This window comes from Neoarius graeffei, chromosome 19 (genome assembly GCF_027579695.1).
Source record: "Neoarius graeffei isolate fNeoGra1 chromosome 19, fNeoGra1.pri, whole genome shotgun sequence".
NCBI lineage: Eukaryota > Metazoa > Chordata > Actinopteri > Siluriformes > Ariidae > Neoarius > Neoarius graeffei.
Window position 1 is genome coordinate 29,568,114 of NC_083587.1, and position 27,432 is coordinate 29,595,545.

The 27,432-nt window shown below is 41.4% G+C and overlaps 1 protein-coding gene across 1 annotated transcript; it reads right to left on the reverse strand.

Moving 5' to 3' along the window:
- Positions 1 to 2,440: 2,440 nt before the first annotated feature.
- xkr9 (XK, Kell blood group complex subunit-related family, member 9) lies at positions 2,441 to 22,136 on the reverse strand. The gene is made up of 4 exons (XM_060899968.1): positions 22,024 to 22,136; positions 21,111 to 21,499; positions 9,578 to 9,774; positions 2,441 to 5,052 (listed from the first exon to the last, which is right to left on the reverse strand). Exons 2-4 carry the CDS (start codon positions 21,386 to 21,388, stop codon positions 4,415 to 4,417), a joined length of 1,113 nt encoding a protein of 370 aa, XP_060755951.1. The 5' UTR covers positions 21,389 to 21,499; positions 22,024 to 22,136; the 3' UTR covers positions 2,441 to 4,414.
- Positions 22,137 to 27,432: the final 5,296 nt, after the last annotated feature.

A 27,432-nucleotide genomic window follows, 5' to 3' on the forward strand; every position in this document is an offset into this window, starting at 1 on the left:
AGCAAGCAAACAAATACTAAGCGAGCAAACAAATGCTAAACACCTCCTAGTTGTCATCGGACACGACAGACTACCATAAGATGTAGGGTTTAGTGGCATCTAGTAATCAGGATGCAGATTGCACCCAAACGAATACTCCTCTCTTTCCAAGCATGTACTAGAACCTATAGGGACTGTCAGGTAGTATTGGAGTCAAGACCAGCTCAACCAAGACCAAGTCATGACCAAGACCAAAGTGTATGCTCATCAGGCTGGAAAAGGTTACAAAACCATCTCTAAAGACTTTGGACTCCACCAATCCACAATCAGAAAGATTGTGTACAAATAGAGGAAATTCAAGACCATTGTTACCATCCCCAGGAGTGGTCAACCAACAAGTTTTGACTCAGTGTTTAAACCATAAAACTTTTGATGTTTATTCATTTTTTTCAGTTTGTGTGAATATTTATTGATTGACTGATTGATTGACTGCATTGGTACTGAACTAGTACTGTTACCATTCAACCATGCCAGGTCCCGTATCAAACCTAACATTTTGGTATTGATCCAACCCTTATTTACATGATTTTATACATTGCACTGCTGCCATACAATTAGCTGATGAGATAACTGGATGAACGAGTTCAGGTGTTCCTAATAAATTGCTCAGTGAGAGTAAATTGGTTTATAATAAACATTTTGCTTTGACCATGTAAACCTTTCTATATAAAGCACTCTGAGGTTGTGCAATCTTTTTGTTTGTTTTTTAATTAAACTTCTATTAGGACTTGTTCTATTTTATGTCTTTCTTCAAGTATGACGAAACTAATTATGGCCAAATGTATGTATTTATACCAAGTCTTTACTACTTTGACTTCAAACTTAAGCATCTCTAAAAGCATTGTGCATGATTTACTCATGGAATAAGGAAAAGAGAGACATCAATCACTTCGTGGGAGCTCCTAGTGGGCCATGAGGTGGATGCACTGGTGTGCTGTACTATTCATTTTCTTTCTTCCTTCGAACACAAAGACAAACAGCCATTTACACCTATGGGCAGTTTACTGTCCATAGAGTTGCCAGTTGACCTAATCCACATGTCTTTTGGAGAAAGGCAGAGCACCCAGAGGAAACCCACACAGGAGAACATCAGCCATGAGTTTGAAACCCAGAACCATCTTGCTGTGAGGTGAAAATGCTAACCACTGCACCACCATATATTGTCATTCCAGGTGAGCTATTTTGTTAATTATCCATCCATCCATTATCCGTAACCGCTTATCCTGTGCAGGGTCACAGGCAAGCTGGAGCCTATCCCAGCTGACTATGCCCATGTTTACATTAGACCGTATCAGCAGATCATCAGATTAACGTTTTTAAAACGATTAGCGTGCACACAGCAACACCAATACACGATTTGCGTGCACACAGCAACACCAATACACGGATACGCTCGGCTCCGCAGGCATCCTGCGCTCCAAATCACTCCGCCCTGAACAGCGAGTGCCCTCTGGAGGGTGCACACTCCGGCCTTGCGCAGCTCACAGAGCGCGCGAGTGAAGTGAACAAGCAGTGATTCGGGACTGAGCCGCTGTGTGTGTGATCCCAGCGCACATCACTTACCACTTGCAAGTGGAAGGATGGCAAGCCTAAAGACAATCATAACTGCACAATGGGCAGTATTTGCATCAGTATTTGCAGTATTTTCATACTTTTATACTCTTTAATGAAAGGTGATACAAGGCGGAAGTCCGCGCCGTTTTTCAGCAGTCGCATCACATGACCAACGCCAGCGAATCAGGAAGGTGGATGTCACAGTGACGTTGTCCAATGAGACGCCAGCTAGAGCTCAGCACAGCGTATCCGCGTATTCTGAATGTTTACACAGCACCGGAGCTGACACAATCTGGATTGAATACGTGGACGCTGGCGGATTCCCGTTTCCTGGCGTTTCCAGGCGGTTTAATGTAAACGGACAGTGCATCCGCGAAGAAAATGAGACAGATACGGTCTAATGTAAACATAGCCTATGGGTGAGAGGCGGGGTACAACCTGGACCAGTCACCAGATCATCGCAGGGCTGACACATAGAGACAAACAACCATTCACACTCACATTCACACCTACGGTCAATTTAGAGCCACCAATTAGCCTAACCTGCATGTCTTTGGACTGTGGGGGAAACCGGCGCACCCGGAGGAAACACACACAGGCATGGGGAGAACACGCAAACTCTACACAGAAAGGCCCCCATCAGCCACTGGGCTCAAACCCAGGACCTTCTTGCTGTGAGGTGACAGTGCTAACCACTACACCACCGTGCTGCTTATAATATATATATAAATGATGTTATAGAATAGACAGCATCTAAACTAATGCAATGAGAGATCAAGGATGATTAATAATAGCTGATTAAATTGAGGTGTAAATAAAAATAACATTTCTATGCAAATAGGTTTCAACTGTTTATTCATATCTGCAAGTTATTCTAAAATTTAACAGCTTTTCTACGGAAAGTGGTTGTAGTACAGCACCATCTGGTGTTTTTGTCAGGTTATTGAAATTTTAGCAACATACCCATATTTAACACAGATGACATATAAAATAATTGGACATAATATACTTATTACACTTATGACATGAGATGAAACGATGTGTGAATGTTTAATGTTTATCTGTTGAAAGATTTCAGCAGAATTTCTGAAAAAAAAATCTAATTTTCATCTATGCCTAAAGCAATAAATGTGTATTAGTGATAAGGTTGAGTTTTAGTAAAGTGCTTCAATGTTGCTTTCATAATAATCCTTCAGTCGACTTAACAGTTCAGTCTTTATCATGACAAGTAGTCGTGAACAGTTAGGAATGAGGCTTACAGTCCCTACAGTTAGGAGCTCTAGGAATGATAATTATTATCATTTCTAAATTATATTGCTTTTCATATTCATGTATTTTAATGTGAACACTTGATATCACATACAGAGAACACAATGGAAGAGAATGGAAATTATTCATTTGTTTGTGTAAACTATCTCATGTATCAGTAGGTTGTGGATTAAGGCTAGAGGTTAAGGTTTTTGTTGTATTTTTTTAAAGCTTTTAATGTTGCGTCGATGGGCAGACTTTTATTTTCGATGATGATGATGATGATGATGAACAGCTTGAACCCTCCCTACAGGTGCTGGTCTTTCGCAACAATCAAACCAATGCTCTATTATGCATCAGCATTGAAGAGGTTAACTTTCACTCACAGGGTTCAATTTTTCTTGCTTTTTTGCCTTTGTATAGTGCCTTTGCTTTCACTCACCAGGTTTCCTAATTTACCTTTAAATTACAGAGGTAGCTTTTGCAAACTACCTTTGCTCTTAGGTGGTGTTTACATTAAGTGGTGTTTACATTAGACCGTATCCGTCTCGTTTTCATCGCGGATGCACTGTCCGTGCACATTAAAACGCCGGGAAACGACTCCACAGGCGGAACAACTTGAATCCGCCAGGGCCCACGTATTCAACCCAGTTCGTATCTGATCCTGTGCTGTGTAAACATTGAGGAACGAGGAAACGCAGTGCTGAGCTCTAGCTGACGTCGTCATTGGACAACGTCACTGTGACATCCACCTTCCTGATTCGCTGGCGTTGGTCTTGCCACGTTGGTCATGTGACACGACTGCTGAAAAACGGCGCGGACTACAGGAAACGACACACAGCAGCTCAGTCCCGAATCACTGCTCGTGCGCTTCACTCGCGCGCTCTGTGAGCTGCGCAGGGCCGGAGTGCGCACCCTCCAGAGGGCACTCGCTGTTCAGGGCGGAGTGATTTGGAGCGCAGGAGGAAGCGCTGAGCCGCACTGAGGTTTATTTACACATTTCAACTTATTTACCTCCTTCAGGCGCTTAAACTCAGTGAGAACATGAACATCACAGCCAGGTCTGTTTATCTGCTGGAAAAGGTGTTCGCTTGCCATCCTTCCACTTGCAAGTGGTGAGTGACTTGCGCATGCCCGATATGCACTGGGATCATGTGACATGCCGTCTAATTAGTCATGTGATTAGCGTATCCGTGTATTGGCGTTGCTGTGTGCACGTGAATCGTGTATTGGCGTTGCTGTGTGCACACGAATCGTTTTAAAAACGTTAATCTGATGATCCGCTGATACGGTCTAATGTAAACACCACCTTACTTGCTAGCTTTGCTCTAGTTTTCACTAGATTAGCTTTGCTCACTAGATTCGAACACATTCAAAAACAGTTTAAGGGGGAATGTGCGATTTTAATAAAAGTTCTTTGAACTCCAGCCACTTTAAATGAAAAGGAGAGTACTTCTGCTTAAACATTTGTACACATTAGCAAATCTGACCAGTACTCCAGCTCTGTGCATACAAGACAATAACAAATTTAGCTTCCATGAGTCTTTAAATATCGTCCTCATCCAGCAAGGTGTTAGAGCCTTAAAAATCTCTCTGAACGACTTGTAGTCAAGGGATTATTTGTGTTGACTGTGACCATCCCATCCACTACATCTGCCTCGTCTTGAGTCGGCGGGTGTAAAGCACTATAGTAGAGGACAAGGAATCCCAGTCCAATTATATTAGACATTAATATGAAAACTGTAACAGGTAAAAAGAAGTCTGAATCTGCAGTCCTCGGCATGAACAGGAATAGGACAACAGGAGCTGAGAAGTTTTGCAATGTGCTCATCGCATAATATATGCTCATCTCTTTTTTGGTTTTCGTTCCTTTTATGTTGAAAAAGGTGAAGACAAGAATGACCCCGACAACACTGCGATAAATCTCCTCCAAACACAGTGAGGTGCAGAAATCAGTTTTTACCACGTGAGCCCACACTGTCGCTGTTAGCCAGATAGCAACTAACACCAGGATACTCCAGGGGGTCAGCATGATGAACAGAGTGAGGCTCAGAATGCGGGCGGTGATTGTTAAGAGTTTATAAAGCAGGTAGATGACTGTAGGAATTCCACTTGGCATTTCTTTGGCGTTGGGCAGTGATCTGCGTAAACAGCGCCAGTAATCCACTGTGCTCCAGGCTACGTTTAGGAAGGACACAACCATACAAAGATCTGCAAGACAAAAAGAGCAAACAGTGTGGTGATTGATTGTATTTTGATAATTAACCCTTGTGTTGTGTTCAGTACTTAGACATGCTCTGTAGTGTTCACTCTGTCTCATGTCATTAAATATCAGTAGTGTGTACTTTGGGAAATGTACTGACATTATAGACTATATAGTATAGTAATGTCTATTAATATCTCAAAAACGTAACAGAACTGCACAGAAACAAAAGTGTAGATACTTTTTGTACTCATGACTTTGTAACATGTTCCGTTGAGCTAAAGGTGGGATCCATCAAGCACTGTTGTGTTTTGAAAATTTCAAAATGGCTGATACACTGAGTGAAAACGCCACAGTGGTGAAATAGCAGTTTATGTTTTGTATGAAATGTTAGCTGCTGAGTGTAACGCGAGTTCATTTAACACCTTATTTTATTGAATACTTTGTTTTATAAAGTGATATAGTATATGCCAATAACAATCCCTTAATGTAAGGCTAACTAGCTATCTTTATATGTTTTGTTTAATGAAGCTGCTTCATCATCATCATCATCATCATCATCATATCCAGTTTATTTGGCAGATTGAACAATATTTTTTACTACCACCACCTACGACAAAACAAAGCTGAGGAATTTATGTAGTATGGTCAAATCCTGGTACTCAGGCCAGAGGTTGTTAGGAATATTTAATGATGCTAATAGCTATCTAGCTATTTATGTGTAGCTAAACACTGGGCTGCCAACTTTCACACAATGAGCGTGAGACACACGCATTTGATTGTTTTCACACGCTCACACGTCATACCTCCAATTTCTCATGCTAGAAAAAAATCTAGTTTATCTATCTGATCTAGGCTACCCATTGCGTCGCGCCAACCACTTGCGATCGATCAATTACGCCTTATACACGGCTAAACAGGCAGAGAGGTGTTCCCTTCTGTACACACTCCCCTATGGTAGGTGGCGCATCTAATGATGCTGCACTCTCCGAAAGTTGGATAATTGCCTACCGTCAATTTAGAGGAAGAGGAGAGAGAAGAAGGTATCTGAGTTGAAGACGGGTGTCTCAGACAGGTTTGTGCATATGCACGCCAATGTGTGGTGTTACTGGCGTAATTATGAACTTATATAAAGTTTCTTAATCGTTTTAGCCTATAAGTGTTGTGAGAATATTTAATGCCATATCGAGAGCTGTGTACTAGGCATGCTAAATCATTATAGGCCTCCTGCCGTGCCACAGCCTCTATCTTCCCCAACAAGCAGCACGGGAGAGCACCTCCTTAGCACACGTTTATTAAGGTGCATTTTTAGTTTGTTTACTGTATGTTATCATACTTTATGACTTTATTTGAAGCCATACTGGAAATGTTGTAAAATAAAGCAAGTAAGAGATAATATTACAAATGCAAGAAGAGCCATTAGCCACCATACCTATTGTTTATTTACAGGGTATTTATTTTTAATTATTTATGATGTATGTAATTGCTCAGTTAAAGTAAATAAAGCATGGTCACCTGTAATATCAAAGAACTTGAACTTGTGAATAATTAAAAAAAAAAGACAGAGAACAATATACTGAGGAGACAGGGTTTCAAAGAGGGCAAGACAGGTAGAGAATATTTGTCAGATAAAAGGCCCTGACGAATGCTCTATTACTAATAAGAACCATAGATAAGAAATAAATTAATAAGAAATATATTAATATAGCTTATTTAAGTATGACCAAAATTTTTAAGCCCAACTTTGTGTGCACATTCCCACCTATGGCCAAGGTTCAGCTTTTTGTGTTTCAATACTATTCAAACTTAATCATTTTAATGTTTCTTGTAGCACATGCACATTTTGCTTACTGTTTAAGCATTTTATTTGTTCTTTTGCTGTTGATATTTTTCCCCATGCCAATCTTCTGCTGAACCCAGTGGTGGGGAAAGCCCTTAAATGCATAATGAATAGTCAGTGAGGGACAATCTTATTTTTTGCAACAGTTATTAAAAACTTAACATTTAGTTTCAATTCAGAAGGTGTTTAGGCTTAGCTGATGAAATATTTTCAAACATGAACTTGCCTTTAAACCTGAAACACAGGTCTATAGGGCTACAGGAACATTGGCAGTCATCTGTAGTTTTCTAGTGTGGGGGCTTTTAAGCCAAAACTTGGTGCTTTTGTTGGCCACAAGCTGAAGGCCTGGCAAGTCAGGGTGTGTAAGAATGTAGGTATGGCACAGCAGGCCACTCCAAAAATCCACCAGAATGCAGGAACTAGAGCCCTGCACTCCTGCGGGAGTCCTGCGGGACTTGCGGGACCCGCCGCAAAGCAGTGCGGCGCGGGACAAATTTTGAAAGCTCATTGCGGGCGCGGGCGGGAGTGCACATATGCGCGCACGGGCGGGAGCAGGAGTGCACATATGTGGCGCGGGCGGGAGCGGGAGTGCACATATGTGGCGCGGGCGGGAACGGGAGTGCACATATGTGGCGCGGGCGGGAACGGGAGTGCACATATGTGGCGCGGGCGGGAACGGGAGTGCACATATGTGGCGCGGGCGGGAACGGGAGTGCACATATGTGGCGCGGGCGGGAGCGGGAGTGCACATATGTGGCGCGGGCGGGAGCGGTGATAAGCTGCAGTCCCGTTAACTAAAACTGTGTTTGAAATAAAATGCATAAATTATTATGTCCATCATATATAATTTGTGCTGGATATTTTATTTGGCATTAATAAAAATATTTTAAGGTGCCTAATTTTGTAGAGAGAGCTAGATTGGCAGAGAAATAGTATGTTAAATTTGCCATTGATCACTCTAATGACTCGCAGTTCACACCCAACTAGCAAGAGAACCACGAGTGAAGTGATTTACAACTTGCGTTAGTCTACAACTTTAGTCAGAGAGACAGGTTACACAGTGACGGTAGGCTTGACTCAATGTAGGGGGCGGGGCACCATCACGCTGTGTCAAGACAAGAACTTTCCTGAGAAATAACGCGAACGTCTGCATCATGTGGGATTTGCGGGCGGGAGCGGGACAAAATATGGCAGGCGCGGGCAGGAGCGGGACTGAAAATCATAATTTTTTTGTGGGCGCGGGCGGGAGCGGGACTGAAAATCATAATTCTTTGCGGGCGCGGGCGGGAGTGGGACTGCACAATGCGGGCGCGGGCGGGAGCGGGACTGAAAAATCCGACCCGCGCAGACCTCTAGCAGGAACATCTACTAAATCCAAAATCTCAACCCCCCCCCCATTGTCCATCTCCAGCTGGACGACCCACAAACAAAACACCAGAATGCAGGGGGACAAGTGAATATCAAACTGAATACAAAATTCCCACTTACTGCATGGTGTGCGGAAAAATTTTGCCGTCGACCCCCCCCAAAAAAATCTCACTCCAAGGAATTTCGAAAAGTTGGCAGCCCTGCTAAACAGCTTCACTGACATTATATTACTGTATCAACTACCTTATTTATTAGCATTTATTTGCTAACGCAAAGCTTTAGTAAACAATAACCCAGTTTTTTAATGGTTATGTTTAATTTATTTCGGTGTCTCACATAAGTCATATGACTTACATATAAACAGCATGCATACATGGGTTACAGCTTACTATCCAATCCTACATAGGTAGTTTAGTGCCTGTCAAGTGGTATTATGCACTGCTCTAGGGTGATCATAGTGGTTCGTCTTTTGGGTAATTATCAACCTAAAATGTCCCAGTCACTGCTGTAGACATACTTCATCCAAACAAGGCTGCTGTTGCACTATAAGGACTGCTCTGTTGATGAACATGGGCTTTCTTCAGACCTGCCTGATCCATCCTGATGCCCTACTTCTGGCTGGAGTCTCATCACATTGCTTCTGAGGAGGATGGCCCCATATGGACAGTCGAAAGTTATACTTGGAAGACGGCTCTGGACACTGAGTGTTTTGCTATGATGACTGAGGACTACAATTGCCATGATAACTTTAGGACTGCAGTTGTCATGAACACTCAAGTCTCCATCAATGAACAGTTGATAAATTCAACAAAATAGACTTCATGTTAAAATTATAATGAATTTCCTGGTTATACAGTTGTACTTTGTGACTATATACAGTGGTGCTTGAAAGTTTGTGAACCCTTTTGGAGAATTTTCTATATTTCTGCATAAATATGACCTAAGACATCATCAGTTTTCCACACAAGTCCTCAAAGTAGATAAAGAGAACCCAGTTAAACAAATGAGACAAAAATATTATACTTGGTAATTTATTTATTGAGGGAAATGATCCAATATTACATATCTGTGAATGGCAAAAGTATGTGAACCTTTGCTTTCAGTATCTGGTGTGACCCCCTTGTGCAGCAATAACTGCAACTAAATGTTTCCGGTAACTGTTGATCAGTCCTGCACACCGGCTTGGAGGAATTTTAGCCCATTCCTCCATTCAGAACAGCTTCAACTCTGGGATGACGACACCAATCCAAATCTAATATTATTTTTATACTATAATATTTTTAATATTATTCTGATGTATATTGAATTTTACACTGAGAACTCACACTGTAGTTTGGAGGTATGTTGGTGCTGCAGAATGATGTACATCTGCAGGAGGAGCTGAGGAACGCTCTCCAGAAATATCTCCATCAGTCGCAGCATGCTCAGATCAGCTGCCATCCCAAACAGCTCCTTCTCCTTACTTGACTCAGAGTGCACCCTCCATACACAACTAAAGCTTGTCTTCAGGAGATCATAGTACCTACAGAAGGAAACATTATGAAGGTGAGTTGCTCTGTCACTCATCACATACTCACTTGAGTTGTTCCTGTGGTTTCTGACACTGTATGATCTTCCAATATGGTTTTACTTGAATATCATAGATATGTTTCAGTCTCGTTTTGTCTCTGTCCCAACTTTTTTTGAGTGTGCTGCAGGCATCAAATGCTAACTTTGTTTATATTCACAAAATACAATTAAGTTGGTCAGTAAAACTGTTGAAAATCTTTTTTTGTACTTTTGTCAGTGAAATAAAGCTTCAAGTGAATTAACGACTCACAGATTTTTGTTTTTATTGATTTTAGAAGATATCCCAACTTTTCTGGAAATGGGGTTAGTATATCAACTGAAGAAAATTCTCAAAGTGAACTTATTCATCACTTCCCACCAAATAATTAAATGGAGGCCACATATAACCTTCCCATAACATATTAAGTCGTAGGCTCAAATTATTCAGTTCAATGGCATTAGTCTATCCCAGTGGTCCCCAAACTACGGCCCGCGGGCCGGATACGGCCCGCCTCCACATTTTGCCCGGCCCTCTGAACAATACCAGAGATGCATTATGATTTTTTTTTCAGTCTGGCCGCGTGATCGCGACTTGTACATGCATAGAAATGTAACATTCTGCAGTCTGTGCCATATCTGAAACCCCTCCCTCAAAAAAAAAAAATCCTGGACACACCACTGTCAAATAACACGGAATTATGGCGAAAAGATTAGGTAAGAGAAAAATAGATTCAGAATGCAGGGTATTTAACCTGCAGTGGACAAACGATTATTTTTTTGTTCAATGCAAAGAAAAGGCTGTTTGTCTCATCTGTCAAGAGACAGTGGCTGTATTCAAAGAATACAATCTGCGCCGACACTATGAATCCCATCACAAAGACAAGTATGATAGCTTGCAAGGCCAAATGCGAGCAGACAAACTCTCAAAGCTAAAAAGTATACTGTTAGCTCAGCAGAATACATTTGTACGCCAAGCTCAGCTGAACCAGTCGTCTGTTCGAGCGAGCTTTCGGGTTGCTCAACTGATAGCTAGCAGCGGTAAACCTTTCACTGATGGAGAATTTGTCAAGAAATGTTTGAATGCTGTCGCGGAGGAGGTGTGTCCCGAGAAGAAAGATGTCTTTAATGCCGTGAGTCTGTCGGCGACTACAATCACAAGACGTATTGAAGAACTTGGGGGTAATGTATATGCCCAGCTGCAGCAGAAGACGAAAGAATATGACTTTTTTTTCATTAGCACTGGATGACAGCATGGATGTGCAGGACACAGCGCAGCTGCTAATTTTTATTCGTGGAGTTAGCGCAAACTTTGAAATGTGCGAGGATCTGGCAGCCCTCCAAAGTCTCAAAGGGACTACGACGGGGGAGGATATTTTTGGCAAAGTATGCCAAACCATGGAAGACTTGAACCTGGACTGGTCAAAGTTTGTTAGTATCACGACTGACGGAGCTCCTAGTATGGTGGGCGCGTCTTGGGGTCTGATCGGGCTCGTGAACCGGGAGATGGAAGAACGGGGTCTTATCGCCCCGCTACAAGTCCACTGCCTAATTCACCAGCAAGCACTGTGCTGCAAAGTGTTGAAGTGGGATTCTGTCATGAAGGTTGTGGCATCATGCATAAACTTCATCAGGGCAAAGGGACTTAAACACAGGCAGTTCCAACAATTCCTGTCTGAACTGGAGTCTGCGCATGGCGATGTGCTTTACTACACAGAGGTCAGATAGTTGAGCCGCGGCAGAGTTTTGAGGCGTTTTTACAAGCTGCTACCTGAGATAAACGCATTTCTTCATTCAAAAGACAAAACGGTCCCCGAGCTGATCGACCCAGAATGGAAATGGCACCTAGCATTTTTAACAGACGTGACAGAAATACTGAACAGCCTTAACTTGCAGCTACAAGGCCAAGGGAAACTAATCTGCGACATGTGTTCCCACATAAAAGCATTTGAGGTGAAACTAGCGCTGCTTTTGGATCAAGTGAAAAACAACAACTTCATCCATCTTCCTGCTACCCAAAACCTCTCTACAGAGAACCCAGCGGTCCCGTTCCCAGCTGAAAAGTGTGTGGAAGCACTGGAAATGCTGAAGGCGGAGTTCGGTGTGCGATTCCGTGAACTACATGTTAATGCAAAAGATATCCGCTTTTTCCAGAACCCCTTTGTTTCCGACATTGATGAAGCCCAGCCTTCTTATCAGTTTGAGTTGGCCGAGTTACAGAACTGTGATGCCCTGAAAGATGCATTCAAGCCCAACAGTCTCATTGACGTCTATGCCGCCCTCCCAAACAACACGTACCCAAACATTCAAAAACACGCAATGAAGATGTCCACAGTTTTTGGCAGCACGTATATCTGTGAGCAAACCTTTTCACGCATGAACCACCTGAAAACTCCGATGAGATCAAGATTGACAGATGAACATCTCCATCAGTGTTTGAGACTTGCTGTGACTAAAATGGAACCTGACATTGAACTTCTCACCAGCCAGATGCAGGCCCACAGTTCACACTGATGAACATATATAGGTAAGCTTACTTTTCTGACTTGAACGAGCCATTCTGAGTACAAACAAATATAATCATAATGAAATCTACTGAGATAAAATCCATTCTACAACCATACTGGTAGTGAAATGTATTGTGTTGGTAGGTGTTGGTATCAGTTCGGTTTCATAGCCTGCTTGCTTTCTGGTTTTCAGAGTGAAGTTGATGAGAGAGAGCTGCAAACAGTTGTGTCTACAAGAAAGTTAATGTTCCATGGTCTTTTTTTCTGTGAAAAACTTGAAAAGGGTTATTTGGTTATTATTTATTTCATAAATAGTGTTATTTATTTCATTAATAATGTTATTATTTATTTTCTGATTTTTTTTCCTGTCAAGATCCCAGAAAGGGTTAATTTTTGGTTATGTGTGGCTTTCTGGAAAACAATAAATGTTTACGTTTAGACACCTCTGCGATCGTCACACTTTTTGTTACAAACTGGCCCCGGCCCGCCGTCAGAGAAGGGAAAAGTTATTTGGCCCTCACAGGAAAAAGTTTGGGGACCCCTGGTCTATCCTGACCTCAATTTATTAATTAATGGCCACACCTTGCTTCAAAGTAGCCATCATGGCACCTCAAAGGCTCCATATATGAACACTACATTTCTTGTGATTTCTTGTGTTATTTAAGAAATATAGTTTTGGCGATAATAATTCAATTGGTTGAGGGTTGAGCACCAGTTCTTTTGATTATTTCTTCTGTTTTGTGTCAGGGATGTAGAGCAGAGTGTTGCAATGATATTCTGGTTATGGCCCACATTACTAGGTTTAGATAGTATGGCTGCACAATATATTATTTGTTAATGAGTATGACAATAATTCAGATTGCTGTGTGCTAAACAGGTTAATGTTCTCCTCATGTCCACATGGTTTACTATTGGTTTCTCTGGTTTCTTCCAAATTCCCCAAAACAGGCCAAGAAATAAGTGGGGAAATGGCTATACAGGTACATTTAAAAAAAAAATTAGAATATTGTGGAAAAGTTCATTTTTTTGTAATTTAATTCAAAAAGGTAAACTTTCATATATTCTAGATTCACTACATGTAAAGTGAAATATGAGGGTCAGTCAAAAAGTTCTAAGACAGATGTGATTATGGCAGTATGCAGTGATTTGTCCTAGTGACGTTCAGCTGGGTTCCGATCCCAGTCAATCGCTGCATGAGAATGCTGCATAAAGGTGAGCAGAGAGCATCTGTCTGCCTCTTGCTTGCCAGAGGCTGGGTTACGTCACGTCCCGGCGTCTTCTACTTCTGCTTTCATGTGGCGACAGGTAGGCTGTCGGCAGCAGCTGCATTCTCTCCCCCGTTGTCTATTCAGTGCTCATTTTAGTCATTTTTGTGTCATAGAAGCTCACTTGGGTGTTGCCGCTCAATGCTCCTTATGCCTCTCACTGTTCACTGCTGGTAGGTGTACTATTTTCATGCATCCTTTGTTGTGGTGTTGCACGTGCAGCAACCTGTGTATCGGGGCGATTCTAGCATCTGATCTTTGGGGGTGCTTAGCCCCCAGAGCTGACAGAGGCACCTGGCTTGAACGACAGTGTTTCCACGTTTATTCCGCATTTAGACTAGACTTAACTAGACAAGAAGACTAGACTAGACAAGACTAGACTTATGCAATGTTTTAACAGAAGCTGACCCAATAAACTATGATATCTACACATTTACAACCACTGACACAAATATTTACGTTATATTTTTAACTAAACAAGACCTACTACTGCATTTGTAACTCCAGTTCGTACCTTCACATCTCGCTATGCCAGTAATACTCAGGTGCTACTTCGAGTTCCTCATCGGCGTGGAATCCAGTTAAAAAAAACACCATGTCGTAGCAAGCACTCGCGCGGACAGGCAACCCAATCAGAGGGGACGCAAGGAGGAGAGGTATTTTACTGGTCATAGAACTATCACGTAACAGGTGAATTCAAGAACACATACACGCCCGCGCACACATTCATTGCGCAGTGCACAAGGGCACTTATTTCTGAAAATTACGTCCAAAAGCAGTGTTTTTGAGGGTGCTGAGCTAGGGGGTGCTGAGCTTGTTTTGGGGGGTGCTTGAGCACCCCCAAAAATAGGCTAAACACGCCCCTGCTGTGTATTTGTTTACAGGTAGCTCTTGTGTAGCGTCACTCCCTCCGCTCCATGCTGTGTTGTTCTGGACTGCCTGACCGGTATATAGCGCGGTGGCTTTAACTTCCTCCTCCACCCATTGTAAGTTGCTAATGTTTGTATTTGTTTTGTATTGCAGTGTAAAGGTAGTCTAGCAGCGGCGTAAAGCCAGCAACCCTGTGAGAAACCACTGCTGCTTTGCCTTGAGCTGCTTTGCCTTGAGCTGTTTTGCTCTGTGTTATTTTGCTTCACGTTACTTTGTACTGTGTTGCGCTGCTTCGCTTTGTCTTGCGTCAGGCATGCACGGCCTTGCCACGGACTTGGCTTCTGGTTGCCTTGCTTGACGCTGACTATTCAGCTGGCCAGTTGCTTCCGTGGCTTGCCGGTGCTCCCCAGGCAAAGCTGTGGCTCAGTAACGCTGTCTTTTAATTAAGTCAAGCCACGTCTTATCTGTGAACAGTGTGGTGATTTAGTTATTCTGTTCCTTTGTTATTTGTGTTTGTTTGTCTATTGGTACATTTTTTATTTTCTTTGTTATTAAATAGTTTCTTTTTATTTCCAACCCGTTGCTCTCTGGTCTCCCCCACCCCACCCCACCCCCATTCAGGTGCTGAGTCTACAGTGGTGGATTGGTGTCCCAGTGATGGTGTTCCCCTTGTGTGGTGTTTTGCATGTCGGGTGGTTTTTGCTTCCTATTTAATTGCTTTATATGTGGTGTTCCTGGGATTCCCCTTTTTATTTGCACCGTCTGGCACCGTGAGTCTCAGCCCTGATTGGTTTTCTCTTGATTGTCCCAGAGCGAGTGATATTTTATTTTTTGAAAATAAAAATTAGCTTGTTAATAAGAAAATTTGTATTTTTTGTATTCTTGAACTGCCGTCTCTGTCTCACTTGCTAACGAACCTAAGTGCCCTTTTTGTGTTTCTTTTGGGGATTATCATATCCAAAATATTTCCCTGGGTGAAATTCCCAGGGTGGCGTAGTCTGGCAACAAATTAAATTCTTTACACTGTGCTAATCCATACTTTATGCCTCGTGCTGCCACATTATAATTTCAAAAGGTGTGAAAAACATCCCCCAGAATTCTACAAAGAAGGAATTCTCTGATGGAAACACCGCTTGCAGAAGTGTTTAGACTTAAATGGAGGATATGTAGAGAAATAGCTTTGTTATTTTCATAAATGAAGATTTTTTTTTCAGTTTGTCTTAGAACTTTTTTACTTACCCTCATATTTCAAACCTTTTTTGTTTTAATTTTGATGATTATGGCTTATAGCTTATGAAAATCAGAAATCCAGTATATCAGATTATTAGAATATTTCTTAAGGTCAATCAAAAAAGGATTTCCAATACAGAAATGTCCAACTTCTGAAAAGTATGTTAATTTATACACTCAATAGTTGGTTGGGGCTCCTTTACCACAAATTACCACATCATTGCGACGTGGCATGGAGGTGATCAGCCTGTGGCACTGCTGAGGTGTTATTGAAGCCCAGGTTACATTGATAGTGGACTTCAGCTTGTCTGTATTTTTGGATAAGGTGTTTCTCATCTTCCTTTTGACAATACACCATAGATTCTCTCTAAGGTTCAGCTCAGGCGAGTTGGCTGGCCAATCAAGCACAGTAATATCATGGTCAGCAAACCATTTGGTAGTAGTTTTGGCACTGTGGGTAGGTGCTAAGTCCTGCTAGAAAAGGAAATCAGCATCTCCATAAAGCTTGTCAGCAGGTGGAAGCATGAAATGCTCTAAAATCTCCTGGTAGATGGCTGTGTTGACTTTGGACGAAAACACAGTGGACCAATATCAGCAGATAACATGGCACCCCAAATCATCACAGACTGTGGAAAGTTCACACTGGACTTCAAACACCTTGGATTCTGTGCCTCTCCACTCTTCCTCCAGACTCTAGAACCTTGATTTCCAAATGAAATGCAAAATTTACTTTCATCTGAAAAGAGGACTTTGGACCACTGAGCAACAGTCCAGTTCTTTCTCTCCTTAGCCCAGGTAAGACACTTCTGACAGTGACTACGTTTACATGCACATCCAAATCGAGCTGCTGTCGGTAATCGAGCTGAAGGTCCCAGCAGGGTGCCAGAGAAATCCAACCGTACATGCACACAACTGAAATCGGGCTATTGTGTGAGGTGCATTGTGCACCCGAGCCACAGGTGGCGCAACACGCCCCATCGTGTTGGTACACTTCCGGTTGTCATGAAGAGCTATTCGAGTGTAAACAAAGTTATCAGTTCCGTGTTCTCCATTGCGCGTTTTTCTCCTGTCCATGAATTTTAATATATTCAACTCCTTAAGCTGAATGAGCATGAACTCTGTCTCCTCATTGCTCCAGAAGTGCACGTTTCTGCTTGCCTGTGGCAGTGGGGGCGTGGTCAAGCACCGGTCTGTGACAGGAGGGCGGAGCCAGGGAAGGTGAGTGGCAGAATAACTACACCTGACGGTAATTAACCTGTGTTTGTGTGTCTTCCCAGTAACCGCGCCCTATTTAAGGAAGCAGAGGGAGAGCAGAGGGGAGAGCTCATCCCGGGACTAGAACACAGCGCGCACGCGTGTGTGTGTTTGTTTTTCTCTCAAGAATAAAAGTAGGCTGTTAAACTGAAAAGTCTGACAATAAAAAGCCTATTAGTACCAGAAGCTTTGTCCTGCTATCCTCTGTGCTCCACCCACACTTCAGAGAGCTCTACATTGCCATTTTCTCTTCTTCGTTTGTTCCTCCTGACCTCTTCTGCTGCTCGCTACTACTGTTGTCATGCCGACCGAGGCTGTTGTGTTTCCCGCTTGTGGTCTCGTCACTCGTCACTTCCGGAAGTAGCTCGACAACTAGCTCGATAGGGTATACATGCACAAAGTAGCTCGGCAGAAATCGTATAAACTAGGTCGTGTAGCTCGATTCCGAGAAATCAAGTTCGGTTCAATTTCAGCCGAATTAAGGTGTATACATGGCATTTTGAACTTCGATTTCAGTCGAGCAACGGCAGAAATTCAATTCTCTCTATGTGCATGTAAACGTAGTGATTGTCACTGGTTCAGGAGTGGCTTGATATTAGGAATGTGACAGTTGTAGCCCCTTTCCTGAAGACATCTGTATATGGTGGCTCTTCATGTACTGACACCAGCCTCAGTCCACTCCTTGTGAAGCTCTCCCAAGTTCTTGAATTTAATTTTCTTGACAATCCTCTCAAGGCTGCACTCACCCCTGTCGCTTGTGCACCTTTTCCAACCAACCTTTTCAGCAATGACCTTCTGTGGCTTACCCTCCTTGTGGAGGGTGTTGATTTGATCATCTTCTGAACAACTATCAAGTCAGCAGTCTTCCCCATGGTTGTGGTTGTGTGCACCGAACTACAACCCCGATTCCAAAAAAGTTGGGACAAAGTACAAATTGTAAATAAAAACGGAATGCAATAATTTACAAATCTCAAAAACTGATATTGTATTCATAATAGAACATAGACAACATATCAAATGTCGAAAGTGAGACATTTTGAAATTTCATGCCAAATATTGGCTCATTTGAAATTTCATGACAGCAACACATCTCAAAAAAGTTGGGACAGGGGCAATAAGAGACTGGAAAAGTTAAAGGTACAAAAAAGGAACAGCTGGAGGACCAAATTGCAACTCATTAGGTCAACTGGCAATAGGTCATTAACATGACTGGGTATAAAAAGAGCATCTTGGAGTGGCAGCGGCTCTCAGAAGTAAAGATGGGAAGAGGATCACCAATCCCCCTAATTCTGCGCCAACAAATAGTGGAGCAATATCAGAAAGGAGTTCGACAGTGTAAAATTGCAAAGAGTTTGAACATATCATCATCTACAGTGCATAATATCATCAAAAGATTCAGAGAATCTGGAAGAATCTCTGTGCGTAAGGGTCAAGGCCGGAAAACCATACTGGGTGCCCGTGATCTTGGGGCACTTACACGGCATTGCATCACATACAGGCATGCTTTTGTATTGGAAATCACAAAATGGGCTCAAGAATATTTCCAGAGAACATTATCTGTGAACACAATTCACCGTGCCATCTGCCGTTGCCAGCTAAAACTCTATAGTACAAAGAAGAAGCCGTATCTAAACATGATCCAGAAGCACAGACGTCTTGTCTGGGCCAAGGCTCATTTAAAATGGACTGTGGCAAAGTGGAAAACTGTTCTGTGGTCAGACGAATCAAAATTTGAAGTTCTTTATGGAAATCAGGGACGCCGTGTCATTCGGACTAAAGAGGAGAAGGACGACCCAAGTTGTTATCAGCGCTCAGTTCAGAAGCCTGCATCTCTGATGGTATGGGGTTGCATTAGTGCGTGTGGCATGGGCAGCTTACACATCTGGAAAGACACCATCAATGCTGAAAGGTATATCCAGGTTCTAGAGCAACATACCGTATGCTCCCATCTAGACGACGTCTCTTTCAGGGAAGACCTTGCATTTTCCAACATGACAATGCCAAACCACATACTGCATCAATTACAGCATCATGGCTGCATAGAAGAAGGGTCCGGGTACTGAACTGGCCAGCCTGCAGTCCAGATCTTTCACCCATAGAAAACATTTGGCGCATCATAAAACGGAAGATACGACAAAAAAGACCTAAGACAGTTGAGCAACTAGAATCCTACATTAGACAAGAATGGGTTAACATTCCTATCCCTAAACTTGAGCAACTTGTCTCCTCAGTCCCCAGACGTTTACAGACTGTTGTAAAGAGAAAAGGGGATGTCTCACAGTGGTAAACATGGCCTTGTCCCAACTTTTTTGAGATGTGTTGTTGTCATGAAATTTAAAATCACTAAATTTTTCTCTTTAAATGATACATTTTCTCAGTTTAAACATTTGATATGTCATCTGTGTTCTATTCTGAATAAAATATGGAATTTTGAAACTTCCACATCATTGCATTCTGTTTTTATTTACAATTTGTACTTTGTCCCAACTTTTTTGGAATCAGGGTTGTAGACTGAGGCTACGTTTACATTAGACTGTATCTGTCTCGTTTTCTTCGCGGATGCACTGTCCGTTTACATTAAACCGCCTGGAAACGCCGGGAAACGGGAATCCGCCAGCGTCCACGTATTCAATCCAGATCGTGTCAGCTCCGGTGCTGTGTAAACATTCAGAATACACAGATACGCTGTGCTGAGCTCTAGCTGGCGTCTCATTGGACAACGTCACTGTGACATCCACCTTCCTGATTCGCTGGCATTGGTCATGTGACGCGACTGCTGAAAAACAGCGCGGACTTCCGCCTTGTATCACCTTTTATTAAAGAGTATAAAAGTATGAAAATACTGCAAATACTGATGCAAATACTGCCCATTGTGTAGTTATGATTGTCTTTAGGCTTGCCATCCTTCCACTTGCAAGTGGTAAGTGATGTGCGCTGGGATCACACACACAGCGGCTCAGTCCCGAATCACAGCTTGTTCACTTCACTCGCATGCTCTGTGAGCTGCGCAAGGCCGGAGTGCGCACCCACCAGAGGGCCCTCGCTGTTCAGGGCGGAGTGATTTGGAGCGCAGGATGCCTGCGGAGCCGAGTGTATCCGTGTATTGGTATTGCTGTGTGCACGCAAATCGTGTATTGGTGTTGCTGTGTGCACACTAATCGTTTTAAAAACGTTAATCTGATGATCCGCTGATACGGTCTAATGTAAACATGGGCTGAGAGATACACTGTATTTCTACTATTTGAATAGTAATTTACTCAAACTCGAAATGAAATGTTCTAATATTTTGAGGGGGGTTTTTTTGCGCTGTAGGCCATAATTATCAAAATTAAAATAGAAAAATGCTTGAAAGATTTTAGTTTGCATGTAATGAGTTGAGAATATAATACACTTTCACTTTTTTAAATAAATGATGGAAAATATTGAACTTTTTCACGATATTCAAATTTTTCTATGTATACCTATTGTATCATCAATTGGTCATGGCTTCATCTGACAATCCCATGTTTGGCTACTGGGGATCGCCTTCCAATATGCTGTATACTTTTGACACTGTGATCCTTAGTCAATCCCATTAGTCAGTGTATACAATATACTGTAGACCACACCTGATCCCACCTGTCACTATTTATGAAGTCTTGTTCTCAGTGTGTCTTTTTATAATGCTCGGCTTTGGTTTTGTTCTCATCTGAATTTTCAGCTTTGAGCTGTCTGTTTCTGGATTACATCTGAATATTCTCCATTCACTTTGAATGTGTCTGGTTTTCAACTCTGATTTACCTTTTAATAAACTCTGCCGTTGAATGCATCTTAGTTGTGTTGCTCTGGATTTTATATTCTATTACAGATCCGTGTGATCCTCTAGCGTACTGTACTTTCATCGGTTTAATCAGTAACTCAGTGTGGCCTTTAAGATGTTCCTACTGGTGGTGGTGATAAGAATAGTGCTCCCGGTACGAGTTCAGACTGTTTCTATTTCCATTTCTTTAACTTACACTGTTCCCAAGAAAGCCGCACATACACCTGAGAATGAAAGAATTTGTCTTTTAGAGCTGGAGTAATGTAACGCGTTGAGTTTTTAAACCGATGATGTTCATGCTATGAAGTGTAAAGCATCATATAAATTTCTTAGGGGTTTGGATCCAAAAATTACTTTAACTATAGTAAAGCCTGTAATGAACATTTACCTGGCGAAGAAGCCCATGTGTACCAGATGGAGCAAGCCCATATGAGTGATATGCGTTTTTGTCTCCACTTCGCCATTATAATCATTCATAAACCAAGAGTAGCTGAAAATCTGTGTGCACTGAGATCCAGCAAGAAGAAACAAGAGCGTCAGTGCAAACCAGATGTAGTGTCCTTCCTTGAAATACTTCAAGCTCAGCAATAAATCAGATACGATATCCACCACTGAGAAAATCAGTCCAATGAAAGTGCAGATCCACCGGAATCTAGTAAACCCCATGGCTTTGATAGCAGAAACAAGCTAGGTGAGCATCCATGTTTCATCTGTGTGGTCCCCTAATTTTGTGATCGCAGGATATCCAGATTGAGAATACATTTTCAGCTTCATAATCTGTTCCAAATCAGAAACAGTGTTCATGTTAGACAGGTAAAACAGATTAACATAGCCTTATCATGATAGACGTGTTCATTTTAACATCCTATGACTAATCGCTGTACTTTACTCCTCCAAGTATCAATCACTGATTTCAAACTGTGCTACAGTTCAGCATATTATTTGACATAAATCAGGATGTAATCGTGTATCGTTTCGGTGTGTGGCAATAGCTGTTCCCTCAGAAGGTAGCCTTTAAAGGTAGCATAAGGACAATTGTCTTCTAATTTGGATTTGGAATCAGGCTTATCTAGATCTGTTCACTAGCTGAACTTTCCATGAATTTATGAGTTTAACATAACTTACATCTATATTCTTCTGTATTCTTCAATACAATACAAGTACAATATGATCTTTATATCTGAACCATTAGCTGAACATACACAGTACCTGTCTATTGTGTATTATGTAATCAATACAGAAGATTATCACAAACAGATTCCCTTTATATCTGAACACAAATCTAAAAGAAAAGTGCTCACCTTCCGAGAGCTCACACACGTCTGCTTCTTCCATTTGAAAAAGGCTGTCATTCTCAGTTTCCCTGAATGTTTGTTCATTCTCATAAACCGAGATCACCACTCCCTTCTTTGTGTCTCTCTGTCAAAATTACAATATGACGTAATATTCCCACACACACCCATGCCAGAGTTCCTGCATACACACCACCTAGTACACTGTATATCTACCTAGTGGCTCATTATATTAGAACCAACTGGCTCTGTGTTGCATTTAAATCAGGAAAAAACACCAAGTATTTGTTCAACCAAAGAGATAAACCTGTTGAAGGGCTGAAGCCTATAGAGCCAAAGAGACATACATGATCAGTGTGAAAATTCTATTTCTTTTTATAGGTAATAATCCAGAATTATTGGCACCCTTCTTGAAAATGAGCACAATTAAATATAGAAAATTGATATTACATTAAATCAGTGATACATTGAACTTAAATATAGTTTTAGGGTCCGATTGGATCCTGAGCTCAGGTGCTTTCTCTGTCTGTGCAGGTTCTTCACGTTTCTCCCACTGTCCAAAAACATGCAGGTATAGACTAGCTGCACTAAACTGTCCCGAGGTTTGAATGAGTCCGTGAAGGTGTGTGTGTGTGTGTGTGTGTGCATGGTGCCCTGAGATGAACTGGCATCCTTTTGGTGTGAATTTTCCATTTTGTGACCCTGACCAGTTTAAAGCGGTTACTGAAGATAATTTAATGTATATTGTCTGAATTTCATTGTTTAACAATTGTCCAGGGACAACAACAGCAACGAGCCTTTTAACCTCCTTGATGTCCTTGCACACAATCTGCTATCTTCAGTTCCAAGTATTGTGTAAATATTTTATTTTGCTACATGACAAACTGGAATCTTTCAGTTCTTCACCTCTCACAAAAGTCTACAAACCTTCATCGAGCCTAAAATTCCAAAAGCTATCGAAAGTTAATCTTCGTTTTTTCCCCTCACGTTATTTCATAGTTGTGGTGTGTATAACTGATCAATATGCTTGCAGTATATGTGAAAAAATATAGCAGTATACACAAAATATTCACTTGAACAAGCTAGAATTAAAAAGAGCAAAGTGTACATTTAATTTAAAAATCTATTGATCTACTCATCTTTACAGAATGTATAAATTGAGCAGTATAGTAGGCCATGAAATTCTAAAATACAGTATTTATCATGATGTGTATATCATGGATGTAATTACTTGAAGGACGTGTAATGTGTTCGAGCTCATCATAGCAAAGCGTCATATCTGAACGTACTGGAAGTTTGAAACACAAAGCTACAATGAACATAGCGATTACAGTTTGCATTCCACACATTGTTCTGCATTTGTTTGTATGTGTTTCGTTTTAGCTACAAGTTCATGCTGTCAAGCTGGTTTGTGCTGAGAATGATACCTTTAGCTATGTTTGATAGAATTTAAACTAACGTTTATTGTGCACTTTAATATTGGAAGCCATGGCCTAATGGTTACAGAAGCAACTTAGGGACCAAAAGGTTGCCAGTTTGATTCCCTGGACCAGCAGGAATGGCTGAAGTGCTGTTGAGCACCTAGCCCCCAACTGTTCCTCAGGCTTCTCTGGGTATGTTGTATGTCGCTCTGGACAAGAGCATCTGCTACATCCCATACATGTAATCTAATGTAATAAAAAAAATAAAGCATGTGATTTACACGTTGGGGTTAAAGTACAGCCTGTAGCATGCCTTCTGAGTCATTCAGAAACAGAAACTAATCATATATATATATATATAATGATAGTATAACTATCACACAAGCTTTCCAGAACTGGTTGCCAGTGATAATAAATGCAACATTGGTAAACTGGTCTCATCTCATTCTCATTATCTCTAGCCGCTTTATCCTTCTACAGGGTCGCAGGCAAGCTGGAGCCTATCTCAGCTGACTATGGGTGAAAGGCAGGGTACACCCTGGACAAGTCGCCAGGTCATCACAGGGCTGACACATAGACACAGACAACCATCCACACTCACATTCACACCTACAGTCAATTTAGAGTCCTCATACAATCTGATTTTTAAATAAAAAAAATCATAATTTTGACAATATTAACATTAGGGGAGTTGTATTAAATTGGATAAGAAGTTATGTGAGCAACAGGACACAATTTGTAAAGTTGGGTGACTCTGTCTCAACTCGTTTGAATATTGATTGTGGTGTCCCCCAGGGGTCAGTATTGGGTCCTAAACTGTTCATTCTTTATATAAATGATATGTGCAATGTATCAAAGATATTTCAGATGGTTTTTTTTTAATACCATATTTGCAGATGACACAAATATGTTTTGTTCTGGAACAAATTTACATGAGTTAGAAAACATAATCTCTTCAGAACTGTGCAGGTTAAAAAGTTGGTTTGATCGAAATTCATTAAATCTGTCTAAAACAAAAATCATCTCATTATCTCTAGCCACTTTATCCTGTTCTACAGGGTCGCAGGCAAGCTGGAGCCTATCCCAGCTGACTACGGGCGAAAGGCAGGGTACACCCTGGACAAGTCGCCAGGTCATCACAGGGCTGACACATAGACACAGACAACCATTCACACTCACATTCACACCTACGCTCAATTTAGAGTCACCAGTTAACCTAACCTGCATGTCTTTGGACTGTGGGGGAAACCGGAGCACCCGGAGGAAACCCACGCGGACAACATGCAAACTCCGCACAGAAAGGCCCTCGCCGGCCACGGGGCTCGAACCCAGGACCTTCTTGCTGTGAGGTGACAGCGCTAACCACTACACCACCGTGCCATCTGGTAAACTGGTAACAATGCCAAATTTAATAAAATAATACACATGCTTATTCAACAATATAAAACACTGAAATGGGAGGTGAGATGAATCAGAGGAAAACAATGAGGAGTGGGAGCACTAGGCCTGTCAAAAATGCAAATGATTTACTTTGTTTCACAATAACTAAATACAAAAACTATATCATGCCAGCTGTGACAGACACATATTCAGCAACATGTGGCATATGCCTAGCAAAAATTGTGGTCAAGCATGAGAGAAGAACTGTTTTGGATGTGCACACTGCGACTAAAAACACCAAAGCCTACTTCAATTTAAACACAAAACAAAGGTAATTTTCACATTTATGGTCAAAAAAGATTCGACGGAGAAGGATAAAATTGCTGTAGCTGAATTGACTTATGTATACCAGAGGGTGTGCCATGGCCACAGATACTAAGTTAAAGCATATACGCAGAACCATGGCCTCACTTTCTTTTATAAATGCCTTGAGACCTCAAGAATGGCACAGGAATAGTTTCAAGCATTAACAATAAATCTAATATAGTCATTTTTATGATTAAAGTGATTTATATAGGTAGTGGTCTCAGTGAATGACCTTGACGTCCATAACGTCACAACAGGAAGTCTATTGGTCTTATCGCCATTTCCGCTATACTAAAACACAGAGCTGACTGCAACTCCGATCCTCCATTTTGAGCTAATTTATCGCCATGCCATGTAGATGTGTTGCTGCACTCGCCAGCAACATGACAGAAGGTGGATTTACGTTGCATTCATGGCCCAAGAATGTTCAAACTGTAAAGATTTGGACGCGTTTTGCGAGAAGTTCATGGGCACATTGGGTGCCTACGAAGTGGTCTCTCCTCTGCTCTGCACATTTTACTGAAGACTCGTACGAAACCTCTGATCTGTTGAGAAGCGTTGGATATAAGCCCGTATTGAAAGAGGGTGCAGTACCAACAATTAAAGAAAAAGAAAACTACAAGAAAAGGAAAGTATTTATTTTATTTTTTTTAAAAGCAAAGTTCAGTTGCACCAGTTCTCCCAGAGTGAGCCAAGGGTTGTTGCTAAAACCCGGGACGGAACAGGAAGGGACATATCGCTCAGACAGTGACCCCCCCACGGTTGTTGCTAAAACCGGTGACATCCCGTCCCGGGTTTAAGTAATTGCCTGAGCTGAGCAGTAATGGTGGAGTACTCCGTATGGACAAAATAGAGAATGAGTGGCGCAGCTGTCTTATTTCTAAATTGGATATTGCTGCCATCTTGCCCTTACGTGGAAGAAGCGAATGAACAGAGAACTGAACGAACAACTGAATGTCAGATTGTTTCAAAACAATCAGCCACAAGGTCGGCCTTCAAGAAGCGAGAACAGACGGGTAAGCTCCGACTCTCATTTGGATACAAAACAACAAAAACAACATGTTTACCTGCATTTAGATTAATACATGTAACTTGTATTGTGTGTTTAAGTTACCGGTATAAGATTATTTAATTTGCTTCAGAATGTGATTGTCTCAGTTCATCTGATTATTTAATTAGCCTTTTACGTTTTATCAGTGAAAATGCATGCATGTACATGTATGTATTCTTACACCAGTATATGAGAGGGAAATTATTGATATAGTTAATAAATGTAGTAATAAAATATCCACAGATTGTAATGATATTGATATGAAACTAGTGAAAACTATTATTGGGGGATTTCTAAACCATTAACATACATCTGTAACTTGTCATTTCAAACCGGTACATTTCCTAGCAATATGAAAATAGCAAAAGTAATTCCACTGTATAAATCCGGGGACAAACACAACTTCACAAATTACAGACCTGTTTCTTTACTTCCTCAATTCTCCAAAATTCTTGAAAAACTATTCAATAACAGATTAGATAAATTCATTGAAAAATACAAACTACTCAGTGATAGTCAATATGGATTTAGAGCAAATAGATCAACAGAGATGGCACTAATGGAATCAATTGAAGAAATCAGTAACTGATAAAAAATATGTCGCTGGGATATTTATTGATCTTCAAAAAGCTTTTGATACTGTTAATCATGATATATTAATTAATAAGATGGAACAATATGGGATAAGGGGAGTTGTATTAAATTGGATAAGAAGTTATGTGAGCAACAGGACACAATTTGTAAAGTTGGGTGACTCTGTCTCAACTCGTTTGAATATTGATTGTGGTGTCCCCCAGGGGTCAGTATTGGGTCCTAAACTGTTCATTCTTTATATAAATGATATGTGCAATGTATCAAAGATATTTCAGATGGTATTTTTTTTAATACCATATTTGCAGATGACACAAATATGTTTTGTTCTGGAACAAATTTACATGAGTTAGAAAACATAATCTCTTCAGAACTGTGCAGGTTAAAAAGTTGGTTTGATCGAAATTCATTAAATATGTCTAAAACAAAAATCATATCTCATCTCATTATCTCTAGCCGCTTTATCCTGTTCTACAGGGTCGCAGGCAAGCTGGAGCCTATCCCAGCTGACTACGGGCGAAAGGCGGGGTACACCCTGGACAAGTCGCCAGGTCATCACAGGGCTGACACATAGATACAGACAACCATTCACACTCACATTCACACCTA